Raw genomic sequence first — 23,429 nt, 5'->3', positions numbered from 1 at the left:
ACTGATCTACAGATTCAGTGGAATCCCTATGAGAATTCCAGCCAGCTGTTTTTGTAGAAATAGAAAAGCTTTACAGTTTACATGGAAAGGACCCAGAACAGCAAAGCAATCTTGAAAAAGAATAATGAACTGCAAGAATTACACTTATAATTTTAAATCTTACTACAAAGCTACAGTAATCAAGACAGTGTAATACTGGCATGGGATAGCCATAGAAATCAATGGAACAGTAAGAAAGTCCAGAAATAAAACTTATATTTATGGTCAATTCATTTTTGATGAAGGTGACAAGGCAATTCAGTGGGGGAAAACACAGGCTTTTGCAACAAAGGGTGCAGACAATTGGATATTCAACTCAAGGTGAATTATGGACCTAAATATAAGAGCAAAACTATATTTGGAAAATAAAACACAAATGTCAATCAACTGATGAATACATAAGCAAAATGTGGATGTCTGCACACTGGAATGATACACAGCAATAAAATGGAATGAATTACTGATACATGTTACACATAGATGAACCTTGAAAACATTAAGCCAGACAACAAAGGACACATATAATATGATTCAATTTATATAAACTATCCAGAAAATACAAACCTCTAAAGACAAAAAGTAGATTAGTGGTTGCCTTGAGTCCAGAGTAGGAATAGGGATCAACTACCAACAGGCCAGAGGGAATTTTTTAGGGCAATGAAAATATTTTCAAATGGACTATTTGATGTGTGCACAACTCTTAAGCTTTAAACAGCTATTGGTTAAGATGGTAAATTTGTGTGTTTAAGGTATTTCTTAAAAACCACTCCCCACCCCCAGAAGATTCTGGTAAAACTGCTCCCAGCCAGTCCCATTCTGTTGAGGGGACAGATGTTTTCTTCACTTTAGCCTACTTACAAATATTTTAGCTAAAGATTAAAAGACTTTCATAGTAGGGGCACCTGGGTGGCTCAGTCGGTTGAGTGTCTGACCCTTAATTTCAGGTCATGATCTCAGGATCATGGGATTAAGCCCTATGTCATGCTCTGTGTTGAGTGTAGAGCCTCCTTAAGATTCTCTCTCTCTCTTTTTGAAAAAAGAAACAAAAAGATTCTCTCTCTCTCCCTCTTTCCCCCTCCCCTACTTGTGATCTCTCTTTCTTTCTCTTTCTCAAATAAATAAATAAATAAATAAATAAATAAATAAATAAAAGACTTTCACGGAGAATTATGAAAATAAGTGAGTTGGTCATTCAGCTTTTTCTATAGTTATTTTTAAGTATTACATGTAAATATTAATAGATAATATTAAATTCACTGTGAAAGGAAACAATGTACTTTCACAAATACTGCTATGGTACACCTCTTATTTTCCTCTTAGAAAAACAAATAGGGCAGTTGGAGAAAAAAATATCCTGAAAAAATGGTCAAAAGACACAAATAAGCAACTTAGAAAGTGAAATACAAATTGTTTATAAACATTTTTCAAATATTCAACCTTATTAGTAACCAGAGGAATGCAGATTAAACAAGGGAAATATTATTTTCACCTATAAATGTTAGCAAAGAATGATGGTGATGGTGGTAGAATGCTAGAAATTATTTGGAATTAGCAGAACTAGGTAATTCAAAGTGGTGCTGAAAGGGGGACTGTAAGCAGAAATATGAATGATTAACAAGCTGACCCCTCTTTTCCTCCACATCCTACATCTGGGTGATCTTCCCTACCCAAGCCCAGCAAAGGACTTTTTAGAGAGGGAAAACCAGATGGGCTGTGGCTCAGGGACACCAGGTAGAGCTAAGGACAAGGAATCTGTACCAAAAATTGGGATTAAATGGAAGTTCACTGCAAGGTGAACACTGAGCCCTGGTCCCTTCTCTAACCGTTCCAAGAACACTGGCTTACCATTAGGTTTATTAATCTCTAGCCAAGTGTTGGAAGATTCTTCTTTGGAGAATATGATCAACTGAAGAGAAAAATCCTAAAGGTAATGGTTGGAGATTCTCCAACGAAAAGCTCTTGCCAAATTATCCTATAGTAAATCAGCAAGGCCCATCTACAATTTAGTGTCTCATTCTTGAATACAAATGGACAACCAAGAATCATCAGATATTTGAGGAATGCCTCTAATATAAGAAAGAAAAAAAAACGGAAAGAAACAACCCAGGAAGAATAAAACATTTTAAAAAATCGATAATATCCTCAGAGAGATGATACTGAATCCATGAAATAAGAACTGGATGTTATTTAACACATACACACACATACACACACACACACACACACACACACACACACACACAAGTCATAAAACAACACAAGCTCTTGCAAAATAAAAATTATGACAGGAAGTAAGATCAATAGAAAGACTAGAATAAAAAGCTGAGTACTTATCTGAGAAATTTAGCAAAAATGCAGCAGAAACCTAATTCAAGAAAATTCTCCCAAACTGATAGTTTCTTCTGATAGAAGAGCTCACTGAATACCATGTTAGTGGATGAATTAAACCTACATGGAGGTACATGATCTGAAATTTCACTATTGTGGGTAAGATCCTGAAAACTTCCATAGGGAAAAAAAAACATAAAAATGAAGGAGTCACATAAAGTTTCGGGAGTCAGAATGGACCCTCAAAGCTAGAAGACAGTGAACAACATTTTCAAAAGTTTAAGAGAAAATTATTTGGAAGCTAGATTTTGATAGCCAATACTATCAATTAAGTGTGAGGGTAGAATAAAGACCTTTTCCCAAAGAAAATGGAAACAGTAATTTGAAAAGATATATGCACCCCTATGTTTATTGCAGCATTATTTCCAATAACCAAGATGTGGAAGCAGTCTTTAAGTGTCCATCGACTGACGAATGGATAAAGAAAATGTGATGTATATATACTATGGAATATTACTCAGCCATAAGAAAAAGAATGAAATCTTGCCATATACAACATGGGTGGTCTTAGAGGGTATAATGCTAAGTGAAAGAAGTCAGTCAGAGAAGATAAACACTATATGATTTCAGAGAAGATAAATACCATATGATTTCACTCATGTGTGGAATTTAAGAAACAAAACAAACAGATAAACAACAACAACAAAAAAAACCAGACTCAACTACAGAGAACAAACAGGTGGTTGACAGAAGGGAGGTGGGTGGGGAGGATGGGTGAAATAGATAAAGGGGATTAAGAGTACACTTATCTTGATGAGCACTTTGAAATGTACAGAACTGTGGAATCATTATATTATTCACCTGGAACTAATACAGCACTGTATATTAATTATACTTGAATAAAAAAAAACTTTTCAGATGTGTAATATCTCAAAAAATGTACCTCCCTTACACTCTTAGGAAGCTGATGTAACACACGTTACATTAACACAAGGGAATAAACCAGAAAACAAGAAGTATAAGAGCCACGAAACAGGAAAGTCAACAAAGAAAAAAATACAAGGAATACAAGATGCGAGAGAAGGAAGAATCTAGTTGAGCAGCAAACCAAGAGAGCAACAATGCCAGATAGTAGATTAGAGATAAGAGGGCTCTGGGAGAAAGAAATCCAAGGAGAAATTGATAGATTTAAAGAAAAAGAAGGGAGTTAGAGAACGGACTACTGGTAAATATATAGAAAATTAAGCAAATGATGAAATAAAATTCAAAGGAAAACAAAAACTTGTACAAGCAATAACATATACGGGCTCCATGCTGACAGCACGGAGCCTGCTTGGGATGGGATTCTTTCTCCCTCTTGCTCTCTGCCTCTCTCTCTCTAAAATAAATAAATAAAACTTTAAAAAGAAAAAAAGCGGGCAGCTGGGTGGCTCAGTCAGTTAAGCATCTGACTCTTAATTTTGGCTCAGGTCATGATCTCACAGTTTGTGAGATCAAGCCCCACGTCAGGCTCTGCTGCTGACAGCGTAGAGCCTACTTGGGATTCTCTCTCTTCCTCTCTCTGCCCCTCCCCTGCTCGTGCACACTCTCTCTCAAAATAAATAAATAAACATTTAAGAAAAAAAGAGAAATGACATAATATAGCATGTTACATGGCCGGGCTGTGAGTGACATTTATGCAATCAGAATTCAAATAATAAATACTGTTCTATGTATAATTTATGATATACCTATATTGGTAAGATGACAGAAAAGTGTACTTACATGCATACATTTATATACTTCTCTATATGTAATATGTACATATACTGGGGGGGCAGTATGGTGGTATATTATATACACATACTTAGGTACTACATGCATATACACACATATACACACACAAAATGAGGGTGGTATAAAATAGTTAAATCCTTGCCTCCCATCTTGGGAAGTCAGTACAGAAGGCCTAAAATGGAAAAACTAAAAAGAAACAGTATACGTGGTATTTAGAGATCTAGAAATATGTTTTAGGGGCGCCTGGGTGGTACAGTCAGTTAAGCATCTGACTCTTGATTTTGGTTTAGGCCATGATCTCACAGTTGGTGGGTTCAAGCCTCATGTCGGGCTCTGCACTGTCTGTGCGGAGCCTGCTTGGAATTCTCTCTCTCTGCCCCTCCCCCACTCGTGCTCTCTCTTTCAGAATAAATTAAACAAATAAATAAAAGAAAAAAGAAAAAAATTTTTAAGAAGCAGCTAAAATAATTGAAAGTGATTGCTTCTAGCGAGTGGCAAACGGGGTGTGGACAGGGGAGCTGGTATTTTTCATAAACCTTATTAAAAAACCTTATACTCTACTATCAAGGTGGGAGATGAAGAAGACCTGAAATAAGGCAGTGATAGGAATCTACTGAAAAGATTCAAGAGCTATTAAGAAGTATAATCATCATTACTTACTGGAGAAATAGAAATAGTCTACCTTAAGTTCCCTGAGTAAATAATAGCAATCGTTAGCTGAGAAAAAGAAAAGTGGGAGGAGTTACTGATCTGAGAGGCCCAGGAGAGAGTGAAGATAATGAGTTTAGTTTTACGTAAGTTTAATTTGAGGTGCCTTTGGGTATGTATGTGCAGGTGTTTGTTAACATGGAGCTTTATAATGGAAAGTAAAAGAACCATTAGTAAAACTGATGGTTAGAGATGACAACTGATGTTTAAAAACTGCTGATTATCAGAAAGCCTTGAAAGAGAATACTATTAGAAACAAGGAGAGGTCTCAAATCCATAACCTAAGTTCCTACCTTAAGAAAATAGAGGAAGAGCAAAATGAACCCAAAGCAAGCAGAAGGAAGGACATAATAAAGACTGGTTATCAATGAAATTTAAAACAGGAACACTATATAGAAGAATCAATGAAACAAAAAGCTGATTCTCTGAGGGTAAAAAAAATCAATAAAATTGATTAACCTCTACTAAGACAGAAAAAAGTAAAAATAGAGAGAAAACACAAATCACCAATATAAGGAATGAACAGGGCAGATCACTACAGGTCCTGCAGCCATTAAAAGTATCAAGAGGAAATGCTAAGAATAACTATTCTTAAAACTCAAAACTTAGCAGAATTGTACCAATTCCTAGAAAACCACAAATTATGAAAATGCAACCAAGATACTCTGAAGCATATTCCTATAAGCATTATAGAAATTGAGTCTGTAATTAAAAAGCTCCCCAAAACGAAATACCCAGGCCCATATACAGTTTCACTGGAGAATTGTACCAAATACTTAAAGAGAATCAATGCCAATTCTTCACAAATTCTTCTAAAAAAGAGGCCACTATTAACCTAATAACAAACCAAGAAATGATAGTATAAGAAAGAGAAACTATAGACCAATATCTGTCATGAACATTTAAAAATCTCTCACTTAAAAACTTCTAGAAAATTCTAGCAAACTGAATTCAACACTGTATAAAAGAAACTATAAACCATGACCAAGTAGAAGTTATTCCACAAATTTAAGGCTGACTCAACATTAAAAAAGGTATCAATGTAATCCACCATAATAACTAATTAAAGAAGAAAAAACATATGATTATATCAATTGATGCAGAAAAAACATTTGACAAAATCCACTATGTATTCATGATAAAAATTCTCAGCAAGTCAGGAACAGAGCAGGATTACCTAAACTTGATAAAGAGCATCTACAAAAAAACCCTACAGCTAACATCATACTTAAAGCAAAAGACTGAAGGCTTTCTGTGCAAACTCAGGAACAAGACAAAGATGTCTGCTCTCATCACTTTTATTTAACATAGTGCAGGAAGTTCTAGCCAGTGCAATGTGAGGAAAAGAAATAAATGGCATACGGATTGGAAAGGAAGAAGTAAAACTATCCCTATTTGCGGATGATAGAACTACCTCTGTAGAAAATCCCAAGGAATCAAAAACAAAACAAACAAAAATTCCTAGATCCAAGAAGTGAGTTCAGCAAGCCTACATAAAGATCAACACATAAAAATGAATTGCATTTTTATGTACTAGCAATGAACATGTGGAAACCAAAATTTAAAACATAATACCATTTGTAATCACTATAAATAAAATGAAACAGTTAAGTATAAATCTAACAAAACCAAAATGTACATATGTGGGTGCTGAAAATTACAAAATCATATGAAAGAAATAAAAGGAAATCTAAATAAATGTTGGGTCATGCCATGTTTTCATGGATGGGAAGATTCAACAAAGTAGAGATGTCAATTCTTCCCTAAACCGATCTATAGGTTTCATGTAATTCCTATCAAATCTCAGCAAATTTTTGAGAGGGAAAAGGAAATAAAGTAGCCAAAACAATCTTGACAGGAAAAAAAATAACATGGGAGGACTCACTCTACCAGATATTAAGGCTTACTATACAGCAACAGTAATAAAGACAGTGTGATATTAGTGGAGGAAAACACATATAGGTCCATGGGGTAGAGAGCCCAGAAAAAGAACCACACAAATATGCCAAAGTGTAAAAGCATTTCAATTGAGGAAGGATAGTCTTTTCAACAAATGGTGCCAGAGCAACCAGGATATCTGTAGGCATAAAAAGGAAAAAAAAAAACTTGATCTAAACCTCACATCTTATAGAAATATTAACTCAAAGTGGATCATGGCCTTAAAGGGAAAATGTAAAACAATAAAACTTGTAGGAAAAAAAGAGGGGGGGGGGGATTTTGGGGATACAGTACTCAGCAAAAAGTTCTTAGATTTGGCACCAAAAGCATAATCCTTAAAAAAATGGAGAAACTACACTTCCTCAAAATTAAAAATTTTTGTCCTGTGAACAGCTCTATTAAAAGGAATAGACAAATGAAGACTAGGATAAAACATCTTCAAACCACATAAGCCAACAAAGGACTAGTATATACCCTAGAATATATAATAAACTCTCAGAACATTAAAACAAATAAACCAATTAGTCAATGGACAAAAGAAGAGACATTGCACCAAAGATGATATACTGACAGCAATATAATAAGCATATAAAAAGATGTTCAACATCATTAGCCACCAGAGAAATGAAATTAAAACTGCAATGATATTGCTACACATCTATCAGAATGGTCAAAAGGGAAAAAACAGTGAAAATGCCAAATGCCATTGAGGACACAGACAAATTAGATCTATCATACATCACTGGTGGACATGGAAAATGGTACATCTACTCTGGAAAAAAAAAAAAGTGTAGCAGCTTCTCATAAAACTAAACATGCAACTACCATATGACCAGCAATTGCACTCTTGGACATGTATCCTAGAGAAATGAAAACTGCTGTTCATACAAGAAATCTGCATATAAATATTCACAGAAGCTTTATTCATGAGTAGCCAAAAACTGGAAACATCCCAGATGCCCTACAACCAGTAAATGTATACATAAACTGTGATGCATACATACTAGGAAAACTGGCATATTAGTGAGCAACAAAAAGGATAAAACCACGGATATACGTAATTTAGATCAATGTCAGAGGAATTACGTTGAGCAAAAAAAGAAAGCCACATGGTTATATGCTGTATGATTCCATTTATACAATATCTTGAAATGATAAAATTTTAGAAATGGAGAATAAATTAGTGGTTTCCAGGAATTAGGATCTGGGTTAGAGGAGTGGGATGGAGGTGGTTCTGGCAATAAAAGGGGAATATGAGTAATTCTTATGGTAATGTAACTGTTCTGAATTTTGACTATGGTAATGGATATACAAACCTACACATGTGAGAAAACTGTATACAGCTGAACACACACAAAGACAATACAAGTAAAACCAGGAACATCTGAACAAGACAGATTATACCAATGTCAATATCCTGCTTGTGATACTGTTCTACAGTTTTATAAGATGTTACCAGTGGGGAAAACTAGATAAAGAATAAACTGGACCATGGGGTGCCTGGGTGGCTCAGTCGGTGAAGCATCTGACTCTTGATTTTGGCTCAGGATATGATCTCATGTTTCGTGGGATTGAGTCCTGCATTGTAAGCCTGCTTGGGATTCTCTCTCTCCCTCTGCCCCTCCCGTACTAGCTTGCTCGGTCTCTCTCTCTCAAAATAAATAAATAAACTTAAAAAAAAGAATAGGACCTCTCTATTATTTCTTCAGGACCTCTCTATTATTTCTTACTAGTGCATGTGAATGTACAATTAACTAAATAAAAATTTCAGTGATGAAGACTAACACAAATAAGGATTAGATTCTCAACCTCTTTTCTTGGAAGTGCCTGCTCAATAGGCACATAATACAACTATTTATATGAGGCAACAGTTTTAACAAATCTGTTCTCACTACTTAATATGGTTGGCCATCTTTTTAGCCTTCAATATGGTTTCCCTCATTGTTGCATGCCTGTTAAGCTAAAGCCATATTTTAGGTTCTCGTTACTGCACTTGATCTTAGCCAAAAGTCCAAGAAGCGATAGGTTCTGGTTACTGTAGAACATACCTCTGTATTAGGTTAGTCTGCTGTTTAAAAGCAATCTTGAAATTTCGGGAGGGTAATATAATTAAGGTTTATTTCTCATTCAGATAAGGGAAGAGAGAGATAGGAAGGGGGCAAGGAAAGAAGAGAGAGAGAGAGAACACTGTCCTATTTGTCTTACCTACTTTTTTGAGAGAGAGAGAGAGAGAGAGAGAGAGAGACAGAAAGAGAATGAATCCCAAGCAGAATCCCATGGGGCTCGATCTCACGACCATGAGATCATGACTTGAGCTGAAATCAAGAGTCAGACGCTTAACTGAGTGAGCCACCCAGGTTCCCTGTCTTAGCTAATTTTAAGAAGATTCCCAGTTTATTAAAACTGAAGAAACACTCAGAATAAATATACCTGAATTCTTAGTACTAACTATGGTCTGATGGGAAGAAGAGTATTTCTAGATGATGCGCAAAGCTCTCATCTCTGCCATGGGAATGTTCATCCTGGTCTTGCTACTGATACATTCAAGTGGTACTCTCTGCTTGTGTATAGCACTACGCTTCATACAAAAGTAATAAAATATACATTTCAAGGAAAGGTATAAAAAGAAAAAATGGTGAAGGTATCCTGAAATCTTCAAGGCGACATGGCGGAAACAAGGTAGTAGAATTATTACATTACATCATAAGTGGTCCTCAGACAGTCATCCTATTGAAATATCACTCACTCTTCAAGTCTCATTTCAATTCTACCTCTTCCAGGAAATCAACTAAAGATGTTTCTCTTTCTTTGCTGCCCCCACTCCACACTGTGAACCTGTTCAAGGCAGTGTAGCACTGATGTTTATACATCCTACACCAATTGACAGTGCCATGGCCCACAGTAGGTGTTTTGTATGTAGAGTCACAAATATGTGGTTTTGACTTGCATCTAAAAGAACACATTCCAGGGCGCCTGGGTGGCTCGGTCGGTTGAGTGTCCGACTTCAGCTCAGGTCACGATCTCGCGGTCTGTGAGTTCGAGCCCCGCGTCAGGCTCTGGGCTGATGGCTCAGAGCCTGGAGGCTGCTTCCGATTCTGTGTCTCCCTCTCTCTCTGCCCCTCCCCCATTCATGCTCTGTCTCTCTCTGTCTCAAAAATAAATAAAAAACATTAAAAAAAATTAAAAAAATAAAAGAACACATTCCAATTATACAGTACTTCAGTTTTCAAAATGCCTATACATATCACCTTATTTGAGTCCCACAATATTCTAAGATGGAGAGAATGAAAACTCAAGAAGGTAAGGTTCAGTAGCTTCCCAAAGGCCAAAGCTAATGAAAAACGATACCAGGATTCTTATCTTCAGACTCCCATCTACAAGTGCTTTTTCTATTACAGTGTGCCTGTTTATCAAATGCTGTGAAGACCTCAAAGAAAAAGTACAATGCTGAGCTAATAACTGGCACAACAGCATAATGCTATTTGTTGTCCCTTCAAATACTGAAGGGCTCAAAATAAGGCAGGTCTATCTGAACCCCATCTGGGTAGATATCATTGGTGAAATACTATCAGGCCATTTTATCTATGAGGTGGCCATAGAGCATGGGCACAAAAACACCATTACAGCAAGACTCCAGCATATTTACAGTTTTTAGTCACTACCAGGAAGAAAATTGCTTTGGAGAAAAATCTGTATATCTCACAAACAATATAAATCCTATTTGGGAGTGATTTAAATCATGCTACATATAATTCATCTGAGGAGGCTCTCCAGCTTGAAGAAATTCACTTGGGCACAAAATGTACATAAGGAGGATTAGGGAGAAATCTAATTCTGCAGATGCACTGAGTGTGTTTCAAATCTGGATTTACATATAGAAAAGGAATTTTAGAAGTGGAGCTCTGAGAATGTTAAACCATCACGCACTACTTCCTAACAGGAGCTGAAGACTTCATCATTTTTAACCTTCGTACCCTAATCTAACCTATAAGAGATTCTTTAGAATCAAGGAACAATGATGTGACAATAAACCTATTTTGTCTGTAAAGGGGAGCAGAGATGAGGAGGCAGCTCATTAAACAATGGAAAGACATTAAAATACCTTTCAGTTAGCTGCAGTGGGAAGAAGCATGTGAGTACCTGTCTCTGCTGAGTTTAAGAGACCCTTAAAGTGAGTCTGCATTGTTGCCACATCTCTGGCAGATCAAGAATGTTTGCTTCTCAAGTATCTGAAGTGGAACATTATACTCCAGAACACAATAGATGACTTCACTGATCAACCGATGTCACCAAGATTTCCCAAAGAATTTAATAAAAAGAGGAGGTAAAAGAAACCACCTTAATCAGTAAATCAGATTCTATTTGAGAAGATGAAAGAGGAAGACACTTCATTTGGAATTCAAAGACATCTTTTGGCATCTCAGCATTTGATGCTCTTCAGATTTAAGAGGGATGAAAATTAATTAATATAAATATTTTTAGAGCATTTATATGGACCGAGCTTCTTTTTTTATTTTTATTTTTTTCTTTTAGAGACAGAGCAAGCAAGCGGGGGAAAGGGGCAGCAGGAGAGGGAGGGAGAATCTTAAGCAGGCTCCATGAGTTCAGTGCAGAGCCTGACACGGGGCTCGATCTCATGACCCTGGGATCGTGACCTGAGCTCTAATCAAGAGTTGGACGCTAGGGGCGCCTGGGTGGCTCAGTTGGTTGGGCACACGACTTCGGCTCAGGTCATGATCTCATGGTCCTTGAGTTCGAGCCCCGCGTCAGGCTCTGTGCTGACAGCTCGGAGCCTGGAGCCTGTTTCAGATTCTATGTCTCCCTGTCTCTCTGACCCTCCCCCATTCATGCTCTGTCCCTGTCTGTATCAAAAATAAATAAATGTTAAAAAAATTAAAAACAAAAAAAGAGTTGGATGCTCAACTGACTGAGCCACCCAGGCACCCTTTGGACCAAGCTTCTTAAAAAAAATACAGCACGGTGGCCATAGTTAATAATACTGTAGTACATATTTGAAAGTTGCTAAGAAAGATATTAAAAGTTGTCAACACAAGATTCCTGTGATGAGAAAAAAAAAACCTTTTTGTAACTATGTAAGGTGACAGATGTTAACCAGACTTATTGTGGTGATCATTTAACACAATGTACACAAATCTTGAATCATTGCGTTGTACACCTGAAAATACCATAATGCTATATGTCAAATATGCCTCAATTTTTAAAAAAGCGATTAAAAAATACCCAACCCTGGGGCACCTGAGTGGCTCAATCGGTTGAGTGTCTGACTTCGGCTCAGGTTCTCGCAGTCCATGGGCTCAAGCCCTGCATCAGGCTCTCTGCTGTCAACACAGAACATGCTTCAGATCCTCTGTCCCCCTCTCTCTCTGCCCCTCCCCAGCTGGTTCTCTCTCTCTCTCAAAATAAATTTTAAAAAATGTAAATAAATAAATAATACCCAACCCTGAAAAATCTAATTTAGAATAATCCCCTCAACCAATAAATATTAACATTAGGTAAAAATGAATTATGATTGTGACATATCACAAAAAGCTGCTTCTCTGAAATGATCCTGAAGGCATTTTATACAAGAGTTAGTCATGCCACACTAAACAACTTAGAATGCTTTACATCAAAAAAGAAAAAATAAGGTGATCACAGACCAGTACTAATGGGACTATATTTTGGAAACATCACAAAATTCCAGTAGCATTTTTAGTTACTTCAAGGATTCTTCTCTCTCTGCCCTAAATAGCAGCCAAAATGTTGTGAGCTGCTATTAAATAATCATGGGGTTGTAACCCATAAGAGACTGCAAAGATTATGGATGAAATATATTTTAATCGTGATGCTTTAGGACACCTCACCAAAAAAGCATAATACCATGAAAATATTCAAGGAACTTTTACTTTTTTTTAATGTTTATTTATTTCTGAGACAGAGAGAGACAGAGCATGAGTGGGGGAGGGGAAGAGAGAGGGGGAGACACAGAATCTGAAGCAGGCTCCAGGCTCTGAGCTGTCAGCACAGAGCCCACAACGCGGGGCTCAAACTCACAAACTGTGAGATCAAGACCTGAGCTGAAGTCAGTCGCTCAACCGATTGAGCCACCCAGGCGCCCCTGAAGGAACTTTTAAATAATGGTAAGTAGATGATTTACACTGCACATTCCTTTATTGTGGCACATGATATTAATATTATAGACACAACAATGGTTTGGTATACGAAGAAACAAAAAAATGCTTGTCCTTCACCCCTATCTCCCCCCTCTCTCAGAGAAGTAGCTCAATATATTTAAAATGAATAACAAATTAGCTCAGATTGATTGTCAACTCTGTCATAAGTGGTCCCCAAAGAGCTGGAGTTGCTGCAGTTTCGGTGACTCAGAAGACAGATGTGTGATTGCAGCACCACCATCCAGCAAACCTTGAAATAATGCTGTAAATTTTTACAGAAAGAGACAAGAATGGAAAGTGGTATTGGACTATCATTACTATTAACTCTCAATTATCTATACTAATCAGGAGGAAGAGGCAGAGATAATGTTAAACAATGGATGAATATCAAATCGGAGAACTGGTCAATATCAGCACATGTTCAGACATCCCCTAATTCAATACTTTTGTACTTATCTCTGACCACTTTCTAGCTCAATCCCATAAATTGGTTCCATGTATGCTAGAGAAAGAAAGGGGCCTGCTTCTCTATAACTCACTCATCAATAATGAAAAGTTGACTGGACAGTGTAATACTTTAATATATTTGAATTTTGATGTATGATTTCTTTTTTTCAATGTTTATTTATTTTTGAGAGAGACAGAGTGCAAGCAGGGGAGGGAAAGAGAGAGGAGGCCAGAGGATCAAAAGTGGGGTCTGTGCTGACAGCAGCAAGCTCGATGTGGCATTTGAATTCATAAGCTATGAGATCATGCCTTGAGCCAAAGTTGGATGCTCAACCAACTGAGCTACCCAGGTACCTCAAAAGTGTGATGTATGATTTCCAAGTCACTTTTAAGGATAAGCTGATTCTTAAGTTAAGCACATGATCCTATTAGCATTACAGTTGCTATGCTTTAGGGGCGCCTGGGTGGCTCAGTCGGTTAAGCGTCCGACTTCAGCTCAGGTCATGATCTCGCGGTCCGTGAGTTCGAGCCCCGCGTCGGGATCTGTGCTAACTGCTCAGAGCCTGGAGCCTGTTTCGGATTCTGTGTCTCCCTCTCTCTCCGACCCTCCCTCATTCATGCTCTGTCTCTCTCTGTCTCAAAAATAAATAAACGTTAAAATAAAAAATTTTTAAATAAGAAAAATTTTATACCAATGTTAAGGATATTAAATCATAAAAACATTTCCCAGAAACCTTTTAAAACACAGATTTTGACATTAAAGCCATTTTAAAAAACTATACACTTAGAGATTTTTCTTTAGTAAAAAATATATTATTTTTATTGTGAAAATAACGTATTAATTTTTCTATAACTATTATTTGGATGTGAATACATGGACTCATTGAAAAGTTTAACCTTAAACTTCTCAGTCCACAGTCCTGATCAGCAGATGTGATCTCATTAACTATTAAAAAGCAAAATAGACCATCACCAACAAAAATCACCTCTTAACATAATTGAACCCTGCCACTCTCCATTACTTGATCATGTCATTTCCTGATATGAAAAGGAAAGGTTCCTTGGGTGGGAACAGCAAAAAGGAGCTCACAGTATCAAGAATTACCAGGCTTTTCCCCCATCTTCATCATGGCCTCCATTGTCTCAGTTGAGAATCTCATTTTGTCTCCAGTTCAATTGCATTTTAAGCAAATAAGTAACTCCCAGTTACTATCCATAACTATCTTATTCTTACTCTTTTTATCCTGTGTTGACTGAGAAATTTACCCAGAAATTAGAACAAAATGTCCCACACAAAGTACTACCATTATCATATTTTGAAAACCCTTGTCCTCTACTGTTAGGTAACATGTTTGTTTTTACATCCAGTGATGCCTATATTAAAATTGTTTTGAGAGCATACCAGTAGAAAGAACATTGTTCTGATAATCAGGAAATTTGGATTCTGGTCCTAGCTTTGCCAGTAATTAGCTGTGTGTTCTCAGGGAAGTCTTTTAAACTCTCTGGGCCACAGTTTCTTCATTTATATAAAGTCCCCTGCAGTGCTAACAAACTTAAGTTTATTAGTAGGAAAACATTGGCCTTGATATTTTACTTATGACAAAGATCTGAGCCAGGAGAAAAAAAATTGACTATAATCTTTCTTTACAGCCCCATTTACATTCTGACAACCCCCGCCCCAATTCCACTCAAGAAGAACTGTTCACTGTAGGAATACAGACAGGAGGACAACTGAGTCAGACTGCATAATCTCATTCCTCAGTGTTTTCCAGTCACCAACATTCTCCCACATATCAGCCATTCTTACAACTTCTCTAAGGTGAGTGGTTTTCAATGATAATCTACCTGGAACTGCCTTTCCTAGACCCAATTTAACAACTACTTCTCGTCTTTCTCCTTCTCTCTCTCCCCTATACACAGTTATCTCTGATAACCAGTTCTGCCAGTGTCTTTTACTGACCACCAACCTGGGCCAGGCACTGCTCAAGGAAAGTTCAACATTGCTTCTTTTAATCCTTACAAAAACTCTGAAAGGTAAATATTATCCGTCACGTTTAAAATGAAGATACAGGGGTGCCTGGATGGCTCAGTCGGTTAAGCGACTGACTCTTGATTTCGGCTCAGGTCATGATTTCACGGTTCGTGAGTTAGAGCCCCGCATCGGGCTCTGTGCTGACTGTGCAGAGCCTGCTTGGGATTCTCCGTCTCCCTCTCTCTCTCTTCCCCTCCCTTGCACACACTCTCTCTCTCTCTCAAAAATAAACAAACCTTTAAAAAAGTAAAAATAAAAATTAGTAAAATGAGGATACAGACTCAGAAATTAAGCAACAGTTAAGGTCACAAAACTATTAAGTGGTAATGCCTTGACTTGAACCCGTATCTATCAGACTCAGAAACATCTACCCATCAGGTAATTAATACTAAAGCAATATAGAATTTAACATCCCTATGATGATTCAAAAGAGTTTGGAAAAGGATAGAACATTTCTTCTTCTGAGAGAAGGAAGTAAAGGTGAATGATGATATAGGCAGGTCTGAAAGGGGGGAAAGATAAAGAAGTTCACGGTTGATGAATTCTATTAATGAAGAGAATGAGGAATCTAGAAATAAAATAATACAAATGAGAAAACTTGTATTATTTTCATACTACATCTTTAAAAAGAGTAACAACTCTGATTGCCTAACTAGCCCCTATTTATCTCAATTACTAAAGCCTCATTATAGTCCATATTTAGGCAAAAGTCTATAAAAATTATTTCCTTCCCATGTTTTTATTTTAAATCTATAGAAAGTCAAGAGAATAGTAAAAATCACAAACTTGTATATCCTTTATGTAGATTAACCCACTGTTACCATTTTGCCTAAAATTGTTCAATCTCCTTCTCTTCACAAGATTTTGAACAACTTGAAAGGTACAGATATGACTTCTTTAAATAATGTAGCATACAGCTTCTAAGAATAAAATATTTTCCTACACAACTACAACACATGAAAAAAATTAAAATTTCATTAATATCAATTAATATATAGTTCATATTCAGTTTCCCCAATTATTCTAAATAACATCTTCTTGAGAAAACATAGGTGAAAAGCTCCTTGACACCAGTCTTCACAATGACTTTTTGGGTCTGACTCCAAAAGCAAAGGTAACAAAATCAAAATTAAACAAATGGGACTACATCAAACTAAAAAACTTCTGCACAGCAAAGGAAACCATTAACAGAATGAAAACACAACCTACCAAATGGAAGAAGATATTTGCAAATGTTATATCCAATAAGGAGTTAATATCCAAAGTACATAAAGAACTTATACAACTCAATACCAGAAACACAAATAATCCAATTTAAAAAGGGCAGAAGACATGAATAGACATTTTTCCAAAGAAGCCACAAAGGTGGCCAACAGACATGCAAAGATGCTCAGCATAACTCATCATCAGGGAAATGCAAATCAAAGCCACAATGAAGTATCACCTCATACCTGTCAGAATGCCTATTATCAAAAAGATAAGAAATAACAAGCGTTGGTGAGGATGTAGGAAAAACTAGGACCCTTATGAACTATTGGTGGGGATGTAAACTGGTGTAGTCACTATGAAAACCAATACGGAGTTTCTTCAAAAATTAAAAATAGAACTACCAATGATCCAGCAATTACAGTACTACGTATTTATCTGAAGAAAATGAGAAAATTAATTTGAAAAGATTTATATACCCTTATGTTAATTGCAGAATTATTTATAATAGCCAAGATTTGGCTACAATCTAACTGTCCATTGCTGGATGAATGGACAAAGATTTGGTATACAGAGGTGGGTGAGGGGATGGGTGAAATAGGTGAAGGGGATTAAGAGTACACTTATTGTGATGAGCACTGAGTAATGTATAGAAACTGTTGAATCAGTATATTGCATACCTGAAACTAATAAAACACTGCTAATTATACTGGAATTAAAATTTAAAAAAAGAAGAAGATTTGCGGGGTGTCTGGGTGGCTTAGTGGGTTAAGTGTCTGACTTCAGCTCAGTGATGATCTCACCGCTTGTGAGTTCAAGCCCCACGTTGTGCTCTCTGCTGACAGCTCAGAGCCTGGAGCCTGCTTCAGATTCTCTCTCTCCCTCTCTCTCTGCCCCTCCCCTGTTTGTACTCTCTCAAAAATAAATAAACGTTAGAAAAATTAAAAAAAAAAAAGAAAAAGAAAAAGATTTGGTATACATACACACACACATACACAGACACAATGGGATACTACTCACCCATAAAAACATGAAATCTTGCCATTTGTGACAACATGGATGGAACTAGAGGGTATTATGCTACGTGAAATAAGTCAGACAAAGACAAACACCGTATGATTTCACTTATATGTGGAATCTAAAAGACAAAACAAATGAACAAACAAAACAAAACAAAACTCATAAATACAGAACATAGCATGGTGGTTGCTAGAGGGGAAAAGATGAAATGGGTGAAGAGGGTCAAGAGGTACAAACTTCAGTTATAAAATAAATAAGTCATGGGGAGGTCATGTACAGCATGGTGACTATAGTCAGTAATACTATAGTGCATACTTGCAAGTTGCCAAGATAGTAAATAACTAAAAGTTCTCATCACAAGAAAAGAATTTTTTTATAATTTTGTATGGTGACAGTTGGTAACTAGACATATTATGGTAATCATCTTGCAGTGTATATAAATGTCGAATCATAATGCTGTACATCTGAAACTAACATAGTGTTATAGATCAATTAGAACTCAATGAAAAATAAAAAGAAAGGAAGGCAGGCAGTAAGAAAGTAAGGCAGGCAGGCAAGGAAAGAAATAAAGAGGGAAAATGAAAAAAAGAAAGAAGAGGAAGGAAGGGAGGGAGGGAAAGGAAAGGAAAGGAAAGGAAAGGAAAGGAAAGGAAAGGAAAGGAAAGGAAAGGAAAGGAAAGGAAAGTCAAGTCTTCTTGGTTTTGATCCAGTATCCAATCAAAGTTAACATAGTAGACTTGTTATGTTTCTTTTAAACTAAGACAATTCCCTTAGCTTGGTTTTGAATTTTGTTTCCCATGACTGACTTTTTGAAAAGTCCCAAGCCAATTATGTTTCACGATGTGCTACACATAGAGTGTCTGATTATTTTCTTGTGATTTTATTCAGTTAAACATTTTTGGTAAGAATATTACATCATCTTTCAAACTATCTCACTGGTAGAATGTCTGTTTCTTATGATTAGATTCAGATGAACCATTTTTGATAAGAATATTACATATGTGATACTGTATATTTCTTATCATGTCATATCAAGAGGCACATCATATCAAGTTATCCTGCTACTAGTGATATTAAATTTTATCAATTGATTAAAGTGGTACTTGTTTGTGGTATGTAAATTATACTTCAATAAAACTGATTTTTTCTTAAAAAAAAATAACTCAGTAACATGCAGTCTGTATTTGGTCCATTCCTTCTAGCATATTTTTTCTGCCAAGAAATGATTGACAGTTGAAATATTTATTAAATGAGGTAATGGGACACCTGGGTGGCTCAGTCACTTAAGTGTGCAACTCTTGATTTTTGGCTCAGGTCATGATCTCACAATTCATGAGATTGAGCCCCACATCAGGCTCTGTGCTGACAGTGCAGAGCCTGCTTGGGATTCTCTCTCCTTCTCCCTCTCTCTGCCCCTCCCCTGCTCACTCACTTTCTTTCAAAACAAATAAATAAACTTATTTAAAAAATATTTTATTTTTTAATAAAATATTTTTAAAAATAAATAAATGAGGCAAGGTATTCAATTTCAGGGTAAGCTTAATAGAAGTGCTCTGTTGACATTTTTTTTTTAAACGTTTTTAACGTTTTTTTTTTTAACGTTTTATTTATTTTTGAGACAGAGACAGAGCATGAACGGGGGAGGGGCAGAGAGAGAGGGAGACACAGAATCAGAAGCAGGCTCCAGGCTCTGAGCCACCAGCCCAGAGCCCGACGCGGGGCTCGAACTCACAGACCGCGAGATCGTGACCTGAGCTGAAGTCGGCCGCTTAACCGACTGAGCCACCCAGGCGCCCCTGTTGAAATTTTCTTAATTGTGGTTCTCTAATTCTATAATTCCTTCTATAATTATTAGCTGACATGTTTCTACAAAGACTTTTCCCTGTACCTCCCATTTCTCTCTAGAGTAGCAGAGATTTTCCCACCTCAATGTATCATAGTAATCCACTTATTGATACTCTTTTTGATGTTCAAACCATCCTAATTTGGCCAATAGAAGCCCATTCAAGCACCATCTTGTGTTCTGATATAACCTCGTTAGTTTTGAACAATCTCTTTTCTTGCATAAAAAGTTCCAAACTCACCCTGTACATTCCCTGCCTGAAACCTGAGATCAGATATTTCCCTAAGAAGCCTTGGTTATAACTTTTAATGGGAATGGTACTTTTTTTTAAGTAGGCTTGACATACACCATAGAGCCCAACATGGGGCTTGAGCTCATGACCCTGAGATCAAGACCTGAGCTGAGATCAAGAGTTTGATGTTTGACTGAGTCACCCAGGTTCCCCTAATGGAAATGGTGTTTAAAAACCAAGATTTAGGTGCTTGAGGTGCTGTTCATTGCTATTGGGGTTTGTCATTGCTTCTTCGACCTTTCTTTTTTTTTTAAAGGGGGAGGAGAAGAGAGAGAGAGAGAGAGAGAGAGAGAGAGAGAGAGAGGCAGGCTTCGCACTGTCAGCACAGACCCAATGTGGGGCTCAATCTCACAAACTATGAGATCATGACCTGAGCCGAAATCAAGTCAGACGCTTAACCAACTGAGCCACCCAGGCATCCCTGCCTTTTCTATATACAGAAAAAGGGAACAGGAATTCATACTAATATTTGCAATTCAAATTTACAATACAGGGGTGCCTGGGTGGCTCAGTCGGTTAAGCATCCAGACTTTTGATTTTGGCTCAGGTCATGATCTCATGGTTTGTGGGATTGAGCCTCATGCTGAGCTCTGTGCTCTTAGCACAGAGCCTGCTTGGGATTCTCTCCCTCTCTCTCTGCCCCTCCCCCACCCACATGCACACATGTGTCTCTCTCAAAATAAACTTTAAAAAATTACAATACAAATATAAAAGGAAGAGAAAAATATCTTCTCTTTTATCTTTCAATGAAAATCTTGGTTTCCATTATCATTACTATCCTCATGCCTTTTCTTTATCCTACAATATACAGGATGACAATATTATTATATTAGAATATATATAAACACAATACAGCGCATTATAATTGTGAAACTAACAATAGCCTCTTAAGAAAGTTTAAGATTTCTCTGCAGATCTTTTTATCCTTAAGATTACATCCTAGTAAGAATGTACTGTCAAGAACACACGTTCAAAAATCTGAGCTGGATTATGTTATAAATTAGTTACACGGGTTTGTTTGGTTTCAATTTGTATGTATTCGATTTTAGCACTTGTCTTTCTTCCCATTCTTTTTGGCTTCTTATTTTTGAGTATTTAAACTTTTAGATAGGCCAAAAACCAAAACTATGTCAAAAGGTATACTTGGAGAAGTCCTGCTTCTTCCCTAGCTCCTCCACCTCATTCCTATACACCCCCTAATTTCATGAGTTTCTAGTTTATTCTTCACACACTTATTCTTTAGTGTTCCATTTTATAAAAACAAGCAATTAGACTTATTGAGAGTTAATGTATACATTCCGTCAGTTAAGCAATACCCCTATAACCAAACCCTCATTTGAGTGTGGTCATGGTGCACAAAAGCTGACTTGCATCACGTTTTCTACTTGTAATAATGGATACCTTCATGTACAAATAAACTCCCACCTGAATTCTCATTAATCCACTGTAGAGAGTCCATATGAGCATTCAGAATTTTGCAGATCTGCTGGAGCTAAAAACACACACAGAAGCTTTAGATTATGATTATTCAGATACGGTAAGTAAAACAAACATAAAAAATTGAAATTACGAAGTAACTTTTCATTTCTTTTGGTAAGAAATGGACTGAAGATATATAAAATATTAATGACTTTTTGCTCTTTCATATTTGTAATGTTGATTACATCTTCATATTACTTCAATCTAACAATTTTGTAACTGTCAAGAAAGATGCCTATAATTCAATAAGACTGACTACGACATAAAAATAAGTAAAAAACATTAACAGACATTTCACAAGACAAGAAATTCATATAAAACTTAAAATGTTACTTTTTTCAAACAAATAAGCAGCTTTTTATTGAGGTACAATTGACAAATAACATTTTATTACTTTCAGGTGCATAATATAATGATTTGATATTTATATATATGGTGAAATGATCACCACAATAACTCTTGCTAACATCCATCACCATATGTGGTTAAACACATTTTTTCTTGGGGCGCCTGGGTGGCGCAGTCGGTTAAGCGTCCGACTTCAGCCAGGTCACGATCTTGCGGTCCGTGAGTTCGAGCCCCGCGTCGGGCTCTGGGCTGATGGCTCAGAGCCTGGAGACTGTTTCCGATTCTGTGTCTCCCTCTCTCTCTGCCCCTCCCCCGTTCATGCTCTGTCTCTCTCTGTCCCAAAAATAAATAAACGTTGAAAAAAAAATTAAAAAAAAAATAAAAAAAAAACAAACACATTTTTTCTTATGATATTAACATTCAAGATATAATTGCTTAGCAATTTTCAAATACGCAACACAGCATTATTAACTATAGTTACCATGCTGTATACATTACATCCCCATAACTTATTTTATACCTGGAAATTTGTACCTTTTGACCACCTTCACCCATTTCACCCACTGGCTACTCCTTGCCTCTGGCAACCACCAATCTGTTCTCTGTATCTATGAGCTCATTTTTTTTGGTGCCGGTGTTTTTCAAATCTACACTTAAGTGAGATCATTCGGTATTTGACTTTCTTGGTCTCACTTATGTCACTTAGCATAATGCCCTTGAGATCCATCATATTGTTTAAATAGCAAGATCTGCAAGTCAGCAATTTTTAATAAATGGTAATACTCAGTTGTCAAGTGTATGGAGAAAACAGGTACATTCCTATATAGCCTATAGTAAGTAATAAAACCTGACCCAACCTTTCAAAATGTAAATTTTTACAATATATATCAACAATCTTAAAATATTCATATCTTATTCTACTTCTAGGAACCTATCCAGAGGAAATAATCAAATCTACACATAACTGGTCATTATAGAACAATTTTATAATGGCAAAAATTTGGAAACAATATCTCCACCAATTTAAAAAAGCAATCCAATATATTATGGTAAAGTCACCTCTAATGAAATATTATAGAGTCATTAATATTTTCAAAGATTTCCAAAGTTTTCAAAGAATGCTTAAAATTTTGAGAAAACACCATGAAAGAATATTAAATACAAAACTCTATATATGTTTGCTTCCAATGCTGTTCAAAACAAAAGGAGAATTTTTACCAGCACAGCAAAAAGACTTGGAAAAAACATACCAATGTATTCACAGGGTACTGGTAATATAGGTGATTTAATTTTCTTTATAGATTTCCACATTTTCCAACCCTAACACATTGAATAAGTATATGTATTAAGTTTGTAATGAGACACACTAGACATTTAAATTTTTAAAAATATTTTTATGACTATTGTAGTAAAGTCCAGGATATAATAGGAAGAAATGAAAATGTTACACCTAAAAGAACAGTATGTAGTGAAAGTAGCAAATTTAGTGTGTTTTAACATAACAAATAGAAATACAACTTGTACTAGGAACAATGAATTTTTTAAATTTTTTAACATTTATTTATTACTGAGAGACAGAGAGAGACAGAGCATGAGCATGGCAGCGGCAGAGAGAGGAGGAGACACAGAATCAGAAGCAGGCTCCAGGCTCTGAGCTGTCAGCACAAACCTGACGTGGGGCTTGAACTCACAAACCAAGAGATCATGACCTGAGCTGACCAACTGAACCACCCAGGCACCACAATGAGATTTTTTTTAATGTTTGTTTATTTTTGAGAGAGTGCATGTGGGGGAGGGTGA

At 36.4% G+C, this 23,429-nt stretch overlaps 1 protein-coding gene across 3 annotated transcripts in view; it reads right to left on the bottom strand.

Moving 5' to 3' along the window:
* The window catches only part of NUP62CL (nucleoporin 62 C-terminal like), an 88,946-nt gene that overhangs the window by 2,730 nt on the left and 62,787 nt on the right, over positions 1 to 23,429 (bottom strand). For all 3 annotated transcript variants that reach the window (XM_040468388.1, XM_040468387.1, XM_040468389.1), the window contains one exon: positions 21,228 to 21,294. In XM_040468388.1, the coding sequence (XP_040324322.1) occupies positions 21,228 to 21,294 (67 nt within the window). The remainder of the gene's footprint in view (positions 1 to 21,227; positions 21,295 to 23,429) is intronic.

This window comes from Herpailurus yagouaroundi, unplaced genomic scaffold, assembly GCF_014898765.1.
Source record: "Herpailurus yagouaroundi ecotype Mexico unplaced genomic scaffold, PumYag 67700, whole genome shotgun sequence".
NCBI classification, from domain to species: Eukaryota; Metazoa; Chordata; class Mammalia; order Carnivora; family Felidae; genus Herpailurus; species Herpailurus yagouaroundi.
This window is presented reverse-complemented; position numbering and strand designations above follow the sequence as displayed.